A 14,984-nucleotide genomic window follows, 5' to 3' on the forward strand; every position below is an offset into this window, starting at 1 on the left:
AGTGACGTAAACCTCGATCTGTGTCGGACTGAGTCCAGTGGATCGTAGGTTATGTCACTAAATTCTACTTTTGCCGGGCTGTAGGGCTTGATAACTAAGGCGAATCAGCCTCGCCACAAATACGCTGCGGAATTCCAGCGTATTTGCGGTTGATGGCTTGATAACTAGAGGCCACTGTGTTCAAGTGGCCCCCTTAGGAGAAGATCACTTGGCCAGTGACCCCTGGATACAATAAGTTTGATACCCCTGCTGGTCAAAATCATTATACAGTGCATTATTTATATTGTTACTATTGCTTATTATTCAGTTACCTTTTGGGGGCCCCAAAAGATTTTGCACCTGGGCCCTCTGTTGAGTAGATCCGCTACTGAATCTAGGCTTATGTGTTTAAACCCTTTGCAGGGGTTAAAGTTTTATCTACAGCTGTTCTGCTGTCTGACATGTCTTCACTACTCCAGCCTTGGCACATGACATTTGTTAATAAATACCTCCTCTCTGGCAAATGTAAGAAAACCAACCTTGGAGAATCCAAATCCAAAGCACATTTGACTTCCACCTGCTTTCCTCTGATTGTGGCCTGTTGAACTAATATAAACCCACATGCAATAGTTTAAACTTTAAAGCATAAAGCTGAATTCTGTTTCCTGACTTGGCTGAGACTGATCTGCCTCGCGTAATAATGGTTCAAAGTAATAATCACCGTTCTGAATCACTCATTACTCTCTACCCCGGCAAAGTGGAATCAAATCATGAGCAACGGGTTCATAGCATGAGAACATAAACACTTAAGTATAATTGCATACATTTGCGCTACATAAATAGCTGCATAGTGATCTAAAAAGAAACTGCTCCATTAAAGGCAGTCTAATCTCTGACATTCTGTTCTGAAAACACAACCTCTCTTGTTACAGTGTTGCAAATATGTTTTACATGTTCCGTAGCCCCTCAGAAGTACCACAATGCTGCACTTAAAGGGACATAAAAACCTTTTTTGTATTTTAAGATTCAGATAGAACATACAATTTTAAACAACTTTCCAATTTACTTCTATTATGAAATCTGCTTCATTCCCTTGATATCCTTTTGTTGAAGGAGCAGAAATTGCAAGTTCATTAAAAGATGTTTTCTTTATTTTGAAGCTAAAAGAAAATACATATCTGTGTACAGCTGGACCTTAAGGACTAATTGCTAATTGGCTGACAGAAAGAACTCCCACTGTTTTATTGGTGGGCAGTGAAATGCCTGAGAAACAAAAAAAGACCAAAAGACAAACATTTCTCAGTACAGGAACATTTTTTACCTTTTAATAGCAACAACAACAAAAAAATGTCTGCCCTTTTAAAGGGTCATTAAAGTGAATGTAAATTTTGATGCTAAAGTGCCCGGTTTTTAAAAATTTGATTAAAAACAGGGGCACTTTAATTCATCAAAGTTTACATTTCACTCCTGTTGTGAAAAAAAATTACCTTTTAATCTTCACAGCAGCTCCAGCTTCCTCCGGTCGTTGCAAGCCATTTCTGACGTCAGAAATGATGGATAGGTCATCCTCCAATCACGGCTTCCCCCCGGGGGGAATCAGTGTCTGATTCAATGCCATGATTGGAGGAAGCCGGATTCCTTATTTTAGACCCAGGAAGAGGCTTTGCGACGGATGGAGGAAGCTGGAGGTGCTGTGAAGATTAAAAGGTAAGTTTTTTTTCTCAATAGGAGTGAAATGTAAATTTTGATGAATTAAAGTGCCCCTGTTTTTAATTGAATTTTTAAAAACCGGGCACTTTAGCATCAAAATTGACATTCACTTTAAACACGTTGAGATTGTTATATAAAATGTCTAGTAATGTGTAGTAAAATAATGCCTTTTATCATTAATTTTGCCCTTTTGTATCTGTAATTTAAGTCTGAAGAGCTAGCTGATGATTGGTGGCTGCACATAAATTCCTGTTGTCATTAGCTTACCATTGTATTCAGCTAGCTCCCAGTAGTGCATTGCTACTCCTGCAAAAAAGGATACCAAAAGAATGAAGCAAAATTGATCGAGAAGTAAATTAGAAAGTTATTTAAAATGGTATTCTCTATCTGAATCATGAAATAAAAAGTTTGTGTTTCATGTCCCTTTAATTGGCTTCAGCAAAGATGATAAGAACTGCAAAACAAACAGTATAACTGCTAACAAAAAATATCAGTGGCTAGCTACAAGGTAATAATGTATTCAAAACAACTCACCCAGTATGTTCCAAAATCCAGAATTATTCCTAAATCCAGACTCTTTTTCAATAATATTTTTTTAAAAACTAACATTTTTAAAAGCTACCATGTTTACCCACCAGTAAGTCTTTGGTGTGGTTTTTTGTGTTCTAAACGCAAATACCAGTCTATATTTATTTAATTTATTACCATTCTGATTGCAGTACTATATTATCTTTCTGAGGTACTGTGCTTAAAAAGTAATTCAAATGATATAAAACTACTTTTAGATTGCATGTATAAGCTGTATCATGACATTAAAATATTGAAAAGATTCCAAAATAGAAATATTCTGAAATACAACCTATTCTAAAATACAAACATTTTCTGGTCGGCAGGAGTTTGGATTAATAATTTTTTTACCTGTAATTACAATGGGTCAGATTACAAGTGGATCGCTATTTAACGCTCCCGCTTTAGCGTTAACTGCCCTAGAAGTAAGCTTTTTGCATATGTCGGGTTGCGCTCATATTACAAGTTGAAAGTAAACAGTTATCGCTTATGTACTAACCCTACGAGCGTAATAAGCCGAACTTACAATATCGTGCGCAATAACCTTTTCCCCCATAAAAGTCAATGAAGCACAAAAAGTGGGGAAAACACCCTACTTCTGCGCAAACACAATTGCATATTCTCAAGTGACATGAAAATATGAATTTTTCGCATTCCTAGGTTCTTCACATAGCATAATATGTTCTATTTATTCATAAATAAATTTGTCTACATATATCTGATGTTTTTTTGCACAAATATTTATACATTGCACTACAACAGTGCAACTGTCGGCAGTGCCCTCTACCCATTTGATCCCCATAAATGTTATCTCGTATACCGCCTATGTTTATAGCGATGTAGAATCTGATGGTGCTCTACAAATACCTGATAATAATAATATAATAATACATTATATATATATATATATATTTACATACAGAGAGAAGTGCACTTTGAGAAAAAGGGGCAACCAGACGTGGACTCCTTGCTCAGTGTGCATAGAGGAATATGGCTACACCTCACTGACGAGGCCCAATGAAGGCAGAAATGATCGTCTGAGGTTGCTATGTTACTTGTTCAGAGAGGAATTGCCTGGTATTTCGGTGCTGGACTGACCGTAATAGGCGGGATCAGACTGATATACTACAGGAAAGTTCTACTCTGTGAAAAGCCTTACTGGGCTAAAAAGCTGCACCCAGGTGGTAAATCGCCATAGAACAGGCTAGCAATGTTATTGAGCCAGTTGTTCGTTCCTGTGAGTGAACTTCTCTCTGTATGTGTATATATATATATATATATATATATATATATATTTATATATATTTATATATATATATATATATATATATATATATATATATATATATATATACATGATTATAAATAGGTATAGATATATACAGCTATAGTGTGTATAGGAATATCTATTTATAAATACTTAGAACAAATTCTACTATGTGCAGAACTTTGGAATGTGAAATATTTACAGTAAATACAGAGTATAACACTTAATTAAAAATTAATATTGCACAAATATGATTTTACCTGTTTTACTCTACTTAAATGCAAGGGCTCCAATAGACTTATATATATGTCTATATACGTATGTATATATATGTATTTATGTGTTTAAATATGCATATGTCTGTATATACATATATACACATAAAAATACATAAATACACATACATAGACATATATTTTAGAATAATTTTTATTAGCCGATAGTTTTAATTTTCCACCTTTATATCCCTTTAAGATTCTTAGGAAGAAACTCCCCAAAGGGAAGTTAGGGGTGAAAACAAGGATAAAGGCTCTCACCAATTTCCTATTGAAACAGACCTTTGTATAACAATAGGCAGTGCCGTGATACCAAAAAGTAAATTATTATACAAAAGGAGAGGAGGACAGAAGGTATCTTGGGGCCCACTGGAGTGAGAGTCAAAGGAAATCAAATAGGGGATAGGCATGAGAGACATAAATTAAAACATAACTTTTATTAATATAGAATTAAAACAGAAAAATTATTCAAATTAAGTATCACCCTATTACTGTATCAATTATATAGAGCAACATCAATTAGTGCAGGTAGCATAGGTCCTATTACTATCAATATAGATTGATAAAAAGTTTAATCAAAATAGTAATGTTAGGAAATAGTACTCCTTACATCGCCATGTGTGTGTTTACTACTTGCCACTAAACAATAAAGTATAACTTAATTATAGTAGGATAATAGGGTGTGCTTAACGTGACATGGAAATGTCATACATAAAATCTAAATTGTATAAAATATATCAAGTCAGGAAAAAATGTATCAAAGGCTAGATACACTTTGCCTGCTCAATATACGCATAAGCTTCACTTACAGATGTGAGAAGGGACAGAGCGTTCTCATTACCAAAATCATCATTGTATATTATCTATAGACTTAGTGGTAAGGGGTAGAGGATGGGGCGTGGGTAATTATTCATATGTATGGGACTTAATATTTCATCAATTTATTGGGTGAATGTAGCTTGGAATCCAGTATATCAGTTGATGTATACAACTTAAATTCATTTGATTGAATAAAGCTTAAAGTCCGATTCTATCAGTATATCATTTTTTTTTCTCCAGGTGACATATTTTTCTTGCATGGCTACTATTTATAATTCATCCTAAAATTCTCAACATCATTTAAGCTCCATGGCACTGCCCTCCCCTTTACCTTATCTGTATACCCCTCACTGAAATAATGACCTAAATGAAAAGCTTCTCTGCTATGAAGTAGGCATGGTATCTGTCTGCACGATCACTAGCTAGATTATTAACATTAAACTCTTGAAATTAATGAGAAATGGACTAAACATCTTCAGTAATTTAGTCCTTGCTGCAATGTTCGCTTACCCTTCTCTTAATGATGAGTTTAAGGGTCTTATTTTCTTGAAGAGAACATATATATATATTTTTAATCTAAATAAAAAAAAAAATTTTTTAATGGATCCTGGTTTGATTTATCTCTTTCCTTTTAATGATGTGGGATTAAAAAAATATTAACCCCTTACTGCTAACCCCTTTTTAGCAGAAACATTTAGTAAATAATTTTAGTTTGCATAAAAAGCCAAGTATTCGACAATGCAACCTTATAAAATATATAAAAGTAATTAAATAAAAATAATACTTAAATATATACACAAATTGTATTATTCCAAATGCTTCAGTTTAACTCCCTAAAACTAGACTAGAGCAATTTGTTTAATCTGAGCTTGCAATCTTAAAAGGACACTGAACCCAAATTTTTTCTTTCGTGATTCAGAAAGAGCATGCAATTTTAAGCAACTTTCTAATTTACTCCTACTATCAAATTTTCTTCGTTTTCCTGCTATCTTTATTTGAAAAAGAAGGCATCTAAGCTTTTTTGGGGTTCAGTACTCTGGACAGCACTTTTTTATTGGTGGATGAATTTATCCACCAATCAGCAAGGACAACCCAGGTTGTTCACCAAAAATGGGCCGGCATCTAAACTTACATTCTTGAATTTAAAATAAAGATACCAAGAGAATAAAGAAAATTTGATAATAGGAGTAAATTAGAAAGTTGCTTAAAATGTCATGCTCTATCTGAATCATGAAAAAAAAAATTTGGTTACAGTGTCCCTTTAACCCTTCGAGCCGGTACTAAAGTGTTAACATCGTAACTAAGTTTCGATGTAAACAATTGCAGTAAAAATTAAATAACGCTATAGTTGATGCAGTCACGTGATTTCAAGGTCGGGATCAGATCATGGGGACTGCCTAGGCACGCCCCCAGTCCGATTCCTGATTTCATTAAAGGGGGAGGCTGCAAGATGCTAACTTATAAGGTAGGACGTTCCGTGCCATCCTTTGGGGGTTAAAGCTTAGTGCTGTTAGGACAGCATGGAATGTCCTGATGGCATGAAGGGGTTAACAGACCTTTAAATACAATAGAATTGCATAATTATCAAGTGCATAATAAAAAGACAATGCAATAACATTTACTCTGAATTTCAAATGAGCAGTAGATTTTTTTCGGACAAATTTATTTTTTCCCCATTTGCCGGCCTCATGTATCATGTGACAGCCATCAACCAATAAGAGACTAATATACGTATACACTATGAACTTGGGCACATACTCAGTAGGAGCTGGTTCCTCAGAAAGTGTGCATATAAAAAGACTGGATACAATTTGATAATGAAAGTAAATTGGAAAGGGTCTTAAAACTGATGCACTATCTAAATCATAGTAGTTTAATTTTGACTTTAGTGTCCCTTTTAAATAAGCTTTCCAGTTTATAAAATATACTTTTTTATTTCTTGGTATACTTTGTTGAAGAGCATACCTAGGTAGGCTCAGGAAAGTGCACTATGGCCCTTATTCAAAATTAAATGAATCTGCTCTTTCGTGTCAAAATTCATCTCAAAATCAGAAGGATGTATTAAAAATCAAGCAGTCTGGCTGATAAACTCAGCTCAGCTCTTTGGTTGATGCGGGAAATGTTGCAGGAAAATATTGACTCGCTGTCCAAAAAGATGTTCCACACATATTTAAAGGGACATAAAAGACAATTTTTATTTATGTATTAGAAATCATTCATTGCATACTAACAGATCTGCTTACAAAATAAATAATGTTAAAGCATTTAAAATGTGCCGTTTTGTTGGAAAATATGCATTGTTTAGCAGTCACAGGACACACCTCTTCAAAAGCCATTTGAATGTTGTTTATTTTACCCCCCATGCTGTGGTCGGTTAGGAACAAAGATCAATTAGCCCCAGAACATATCAACCAATTACTGTGCAGCACACAAGAGTGTCTGGGTTCTGCACTCCAGTCTCTCTAGGGGAGTTGAAATACTTCAATTTTCAGAGTTAAATTACAGGAAAACTAGTCAAAATAAATAATTAACGTACAAGGCAAAGTTGTTTAATTATAAATAATGTGTCAGATAAAAAAAAAATGTTCATGCACTAGGGTGTACGTAAATTAATGGGTGATTAAACAATCTGCATTTGGATTATTTTCTGTTATCAAAATATTGTATCTATACATTTTTTTTTTATTATTTTGCATCATATGTGAGATTTTGTCAGGATAACAGATATACAATCTGCTTACAGTGCTATAATGTGTCTTAGCACCTTCTGCTTGCAAATATATTTAATGAATTCTTAAAGTTGCTTTAACTGTTACTGGATAAATCAGAGCGCTTAGTGCTGACACAGTCTCTGCATTCATTCAATTTCCAATACACATTTAAATTAGTTTGCCAGACGCTTTGATAAAAGCATATGTGCTGTCAATAAAGAATTTAGCAAAACGGTTTATATGTTCTGCCTCTTTAGTAATGTTATGGAGACGAGCGCTGGAAATCGAAGCCACATTGTTATATGTTTAGGTTTTTATTGTAGGACATTTAAAATATATACATTTAACTCTTTGCGTGCCAGAGATATCTGCTACAAATTTGAGTTATAAGATTATCGTCTACTCCAATGGAGCATTTTAGATCATCTGTTCACCATTAAAGGGACACTGAACCCAAATTTTCTCTTTCGTGATTCAGATAGAGCATGACATTTTAAGCAACTTTCTTATTTACTCCTATTATCAAATTTTCTTCATTCTCTTGGTATCTTTATTTGGAATGCAAGAATGTAAGTTTAGATGCCGGCCCATTTTTGGTGAACAACCTGGGTTGTTATTGCTGATTGGTGGATAAATTCATCCACCAATAAAAAATGGCTTTCCAGAGTTCTGAACCAAAAAAGATGCCTTCGTTTTCAAATAAAGATAGCAAGAGAACAAAGAAAAAATGATAATAGGAGTAAATTATAAAGTTGATTAAAATTGCACGTTCTATCTGAATCATGAAAGAAAAACTTTTGGTTCAGTGTCCCTTTAACTATAAGTCCTTCAGTGACTGGACTGGTTTTGAAAGAGACATCAAATCCAGATATTTTCATGTATTATTCAGAATGAGCATATCATTTAATTTTATTATCAAATTGACCTTGTTCTGTTGGTTAGAGATGGCGAAAGTGCAATTTGCTTGATAGAACGAATAGTCCTGTGGACATTTGTTTGGAAAATCGAATGTTGATAAGAAAGAAAATCTATTAAAATTTTGGCAAACAAATGTTAGTTCCAGTTTTCAAATTTTAATTTATTTTTCAAATGTTTATATTTAGATTGAATATGCGCATTCACAATTTCTGATGTAACATTTGATTTAAAAAATACTATTCAGAAGTTCAATATATCGATTACAATTTTTCCATTATAAATATTGCATAATTCAAATATTACATTTAAAGAGAGCATTAGATATACTATTACAAATTTACCAATTCAAATTTTTTAAATTCAAATAATGCATAATTCGATTCGAATCATACAGTGTTCGAATTCCAAAAAATCAATTAGAATATTATTTTTAAAGATAGCATTAGAAATACTATTACATTCAACAAATGTTAGAATCTAGTACAAACATTTCAAATTCGAAACAAACGTATTAAAAAATAATTTTATTTTTTGAATGTTGCAAAAAGATTTGCCCATCCCTACTGTTGGTATCCTTTGTTAAAGAGCATATCTAGGCACGTGCACATGTTTGTAATACTATATGGCAGCAGTTTTTCATCAGTGCTTTTAACAATGTTGTGTACTTTTTGTCACTAGAAGAAAACAGTATTTGCAAAATTCATTGGCGTACAACTGTTGCCATATAGTGTTTCAGACATGTGCAAGCTACAAAGGATAGTAATAGAACAAAGTAAATATGATAATGGAAGTAAATTTCAAAGCTTTTTTTTTTAATACGTGCTCATTCTGAATCATCAAATAAACTATTTGGGTTTCGTGTCCCTTTAAATTAAGTTAAAAAATAGCTAGTGCTACAAGTTAGCAGCAGCACCAAAAATCATTTTTAAAAATATTTTTGCTTTTCTCTTTTCTTCTCTTCTCTCTTTTTGTTTCTATGCTTTTCTTCTCCACCACCCTCTCTTCTATCTCTTTCTGGGAAAACTCTCTTTCTCTCTGGTTATTCAGCATCCATTGTTTTACACTAATAAATTCAGCGATGGAAATAGCCAAATGCTGCAGCTCCCAACCATATTCTGCATTTTATTATTCAAATGCCGAATAGCAAATGATTGCACATCCATATTCCTTATTAGTATAATAACCATACCGTGCGTAATGATTATATGATAAAATGTAACCTTTATTACATGCTATTTAAAAATAATTTAAAAATTCCGTTTAAAATAAAGTGATTCAAAGATTCAGACAGATTGTGATCTAGTACTTAAAGTGAATATCAACTTTCATGATAAAGTGCCCGTTTTTTAAAAAAATATTAAAAACAGGGGTACTTTAATTATTTAAAGTTTACATTGCACCGGATTTTACAAATACTTACCTTCTTCTGAAACGCTGGAACGCCGTTCCCCCCGCCTGTTTCTTTCCTTCTGTACTTACACAGCAATGACTAAACTCGCTTCCTCCACTGGGTGGCCTCACCAAATTGACGCTCCTGAGGGGGAAGCCGTGATTGGAGGAAGCCAGTTTCGTCATTGCTGACGAAGTACAGAGGACCTGCAGGCGGGGGATCGGCGAAGAAGGTAAGTATTTGTAAAATCTGGTGCAATGTAAACTTTCATGAATGAAAGTGCCCCTGTTTTTAATAGTTTTTTTAAAAAACGGTCACTTTATCATGAAAGTTGAAATTCACTTTAACACATGAAAACAAATGTACAAAACTATATATACTCTTTAGATTCAGGTATTCAGTTATTAACTAGGGCCCTCAGTAAAACAATGTTATATTATACCCTTTTAATACTAAATCGAAGTTAGGTGAAACGCGTCAGGGCACAAGGTTACACATACCATAAACATATTTGTTTTTACAGATTATTTTTGGATCAAATCTGCATATTACATAAACAACATTTATTCACAATGGTGTAGCACTTAAATGCATGTTCTTTGGAATAGTAATAAATATTGAGTTCCATTTGAAAAGCAATACACAGTGACTTGTGTAGCTTTTCTCTTTGTTCCATCCTAATCTGTTACAACACAATTATCATGTGGTTTTCTAATGGTTTTGCCTCTTTTAATCTGAATTTTTGCACATTTTTTTTTAATCATAAAGTTTTTGAGCATGCTCAGTTCAGATATTAAAGGCAAAACCATGAATTTAATTGTGACAAGAAAGTCACAATTCAACTTTTGTGGTTGCGTTAAAGCATGCAATGTAAAGAGATTTACTGTGTTCTCTTGTTAACCTTTGTTTAAAAGCAGCTGCATACCTAAGTAGACTCAGGTTCACCAATGCACTGCTGGGAGCTAGCTGATAATTGGTGCTGCACAGATATGCCTATTGTCATTGATTCACCAGATGTGATTAGATAGCTCCCAGTAATGCATTACTGCTTTGAAACTTACTTTAACTGTGTGTTTAACTCCATTTACAGTTGTAGAAAACCAATAGTGCAATAAAAAATGTTCTAACTCAGAGTATTTTTGTTTGATTCATTCTTTTAAATTATAAAACACAACTTGAATGTAAATACAAGTTTTGTATATAATTGCAATGAAGTATTTGTTCTGGTGTGAGCCAAACAGAGGGCAGGGCATACAAGGGAAAGGGAATAAGGGGACTGAGCTGAGTGGCCCCAGAAATTTGTCTTGTCCAGGGGCCCAGAAATGCTAAGGTTGGCCCTGGTTGAACTGCTTTGGCTGGGTATTTTTCATGTCATTGATGATCTGTGAATAAACCTTTAAAAACACCCTTGAATCTTTGGGATTTGTTTTACCAATGCAAACAGTGGCTTTAATTAATTGTATTGCCTTCAAAAATGATGATTTTGCATGTTACTTCTTATTAATTGTAAAAATACTATAGTATTTACTAATAGAAAGTTTTTATAATATAAGTTTTTTTTTAAGTGATGTAATACAATTAAGGAGACTGTTAAATGTACAGTAAACACGATAACATTTTTATATAAAAGGTTTAGCTATGCATAATACAACAACTTTGAAATATACTTGTGTCATTTACTTTGCCCCCTTTTCATGTAATTTTACACATTTTCTAATTCTCAGAACTGGAAATACACTCTGCTGACTTCTCAAGGCATACTCTGCTACATATTATCTTAATTGGCTTCAGCAGATAACAACTACAAAACAGTGCAGTTTACACTAACATAATGACCATGTTCTCTGCAGTAACAAGGCCAGGATAGGCTCCTCCAAATAAGGCAAATGGTGGGGTGGAGTTGGACTATTGAAAAACAACCGCAGCAAACAGTGTTCATTTGTTTTTAAAATGTTAAGACTTAGAGAATATGTTATTTTATAACAAACAGCAGAAATATCATGTAATTATAAGGTGTTTAGTGTCCCTTTAAATTACACTAATATTAGGTTTTATACTTTATTTTGTTTCTCTTGCTACAGGTCTATGTAGGAGCTCCAGTAAATTATCCGGCCTGAGTGTACCTTGCTCCTTGACAAGCCCACAGTCCAGTGCCCTAATGTGCGAGCTGCAAAGCTGTGTCTATTGCGCAAGTCTCTTGGACAACCCAGAGCTGGATCTCAGTGACACCGAGAGTTGCGACTCTGATACAAATGGCGTCTATGAGTTTACGCAGGACTTGAGACACGGTGATCAAAGGGACCAGGTACAAAAAGGCAGGAAATTTAAAAAGAAGCCAAAGGAGAAGAACAAAGTTTATAAGATCTGGGAAGAATTCACCAACCGACTAAAAAGAATAGTGGATAGCAAATATTTCAACCGTGGGATTATGATCGCCATTTTGATAAACACTTTGAGTATGGGAATTGAGTATCACGAACAGGTGAGTGAATCCAAATTACATCTGATGATTGTATACAAAATAATTATTCTCTTCTTAGTTTCATATCTTTAAATATATGCAAAGTAAATGGTAATGCAATCCATAGACTACAAAAGAAATAAAAGTCTGTAATATGCTATGTAAAAATGTGGGTGACCATCCAGAGGGGACTGGTTGTGGATATATTATGAGGTGTAAATATACCTGTAAATAGACAATATTAGAGAAATGAGAGGCACAGTTTAGTGTTATATAATTGCAAATACTTTTAAACTTCACTGTCCCTTTAAAGGGACGTTGTAGTATAAAAAGGGCATGCGCTAATTTGCTAATAATAATTTTAATTATTATTATATATTTATATATATTTTTTTCCCTGCAGTGTAGTGATCCTCCCACGTCCCTAATCCCCCAAATAGCTCTGTAACCCTCCTACTAATTGCAGCCATCTTTAGTAGTGGCAGCTGTCTGCCAGTACCCATAAATGCTTTTTTATTTTTTTTATTTTCTGTAGTGTAGTAGTCCCCCCGCCTCCCCCTATCCAGTGATCATTATATAGGGCACCCCACCTTATTTAGTGTAACTCCCCACTTCCTCCCGCTCTCAACTCCCTCCCCCCTCTGCTGCTGGACCACCCACCCGCCCGCCTCCCAGTTTCCCTTCCACACCTCCCGCCTGCACCAGCAACAATCGTTACAGGCACAATAATGTTCAGGCATCTGACTTCATATGGAACCGGAGCATGATCCATATGAAGACATATACCATGAGCTTAGGAACTCCAGCTTGCGGCTGTAATTTTACAGTGAGGACTGCTTGAGCTTCCTGCCGCATGGTACGACAGGCAAAGTACTGCATGATGTATATATGTGTCTGTTTAGGTTTTTTCTAACACCCCACTCCAACCAAATTTAGCCCCAAAAATACTGCTCAGTGCAGTAATTTTATTAAAAAATAAAGATGCTGCTATCTTTATTTTTTAATAAAATACACTAGGCCATTTTTTCTCAACTCCAGTCCTCAGGGCCATTACTCAGGCCAGATATTTATTATATCTTAACTAGAGCACATGTGACATAATCAGCTGATCAGTAACCATGGTTACTAACCTGCACTCACCCATCAGCTGATTATTTCATCTGCGCTCTAGTTAAGATATAATGAAAATCTGGCCTGTTAACCCTTTGAGTGCTAATGATGGCTCTAAACCGTCACAGAGTTTCCCACTCTGGTGCTAATGACGGCTCAGAGCCGTCACTAGCACTCTCCCACCTTGAGGGAGATCTGGGGGCTCCCACCCGCTCCTACCCCGGCGATCATGCCTGTAGAGTGACAGGCATCGCCGAGGCTTCTCGTTTTGCATGGTGACGTCACGCGCAATAACGTGATGGCGTCAACGCACAACTTTATTTATACTTAACAATGTTAGGTATAGGAGCAGGGGGCATGCTGGTTAGAAGCATGTATCTCAGGCATCTAAGCAGCTACAGACCCCCAAGACCTAACCTTTCCAACAGTGTAAGTCTTGGGAGTCTGAAAAAAATAATAAAAAAAATTGTTCAAAAAATAAAAAAATAAAAAAAACATTAAAAAATCTTAGCACCCAGGTGGGAAAGTGCTTAGCACTCAAAGGGTTAAAGGGACAGTCAACACCATATTTTTCGTTGTTTTAAAAGATAGATAATCCCTTAATTACCAATTCCCCAGTTTTGCATAACCAACACAGTTATAATTATACACGTTTTACCTCTGTAATTACCTTGTATCTAAGCCTCAGCAGACTGCCCCTTTATTTCAGTTCTTTTGACAGCCAATCAGAGCTGTCTCCATGGTAAATTCACGTGCATGAGCTCAATGTTATCTATATGAAACACGTGAACTAATGCCCACTAGTGGTGAAAAAAATATCAAAATGCATTTAGATTAGAGGCGGCCTTCAAGGTCTAAGAAATTAGCATATGAACCTCCTAGGTTTAGCTTTCAACTAAGAATACTAAGAGAACAAAGCAAAATTGGTGATAAAAGTAAATTGGAAAGTTGTTTAAAATTACATCAGGGTCCAGATGACTGGAGTTGAGCAACACTGCACTAGGCTGTATTTTGGGGGCATTTGGGGCACATTTATAAAATTAACCAAAGATCTGATCTCTGGTTAATTATATAAGCGCTAATTGGACAAAAAAACAGCCACTTGGTTAATTAGCCAGCTGGTTAATTAACGTGTGCCTGCAAACGGTCTGTTTGCGGGTGAGTGATAATTTAGCGCTCCACTTGTAATCTAGCCCATAGTGTGTCAAAGTTGAGAACAGGACACAAAAAGAACTTTTTCTTCCCTTGAAAATCTCTTCTTGCAGAAATAAAACACCACATGAGAGGAATTTAAATGATAATGAATTCCTTTGTATGTTCTGTAAATGATTTTACCCAGACATCTTTGCAAGTACAGCAATGGCATATCAGCGGTCCTACTGTACCAAGATTCATACAGAACCATTAATTTGATGATTGCTGGGCACTGCTCGTTAGGAGAATTGCTGATATTTGAAAGGTTAATTGGCTTTTCTTTTCCCTGAAGTCAAAGCCTGGAAGTGAATGAGGGGCGTTAAGAGGACTTAGGTACAGAGAAGATCGTTTGTTGTAGTTAATTACTGTATATAAAAATGTGTTTTTTAGTTTGCTTTTTTTGGGTTACAACTGTTATAATGTGCATCATTTTAATCTTAAGAGAAACAGAAATACAAATTAAACTTTATACGTCCATGAGTAGGCTCCCGAGTGTTCACATATCTTGTACACTACATGTATATCATTGTTACAAACATTGTTCAAGCGCTGATGTCATCATAAAGTGCCCACGGCACTGCAT

General features: G+C 34.9%; 1 protein-coding gene across 1 annotated transcript in view; it reads left to right on the plus strand.

Moving 5' to 3' along the window:
- Positions 1–14,984, plus strand: part of CACNA1H (calcium voltage-gated channel subunit alpha1 H) — a 498,677-nt gene that overhangs the window by 220,392 nt on the left and 263,301 nt on the right. The window contains exon 8 of the mRNA XM_053694739.1: positions 11,718–12,118. Coding sequence (XP_053550714.1) covers positions 11,718–12,118 — 401 coding nt within the window. The remainder of the gene's footprint in view (positions 1–11,717; positions 12,119–14,984) is intronic.

This window comes from Bombina bombina, chromosome 11 (genome assembly GCF_027579735.1).
Source record: "Bombina bombina isolate aBomBom1 chromosome 11, aBomBom1.pri, whole genome shotgun sequence".
Taxonomy (NCBI): Eukaryota; Metazoa; Chordata; class Amphibia; order Anura; family Bombinatoridae; genus Bombina; species Bombina bombina.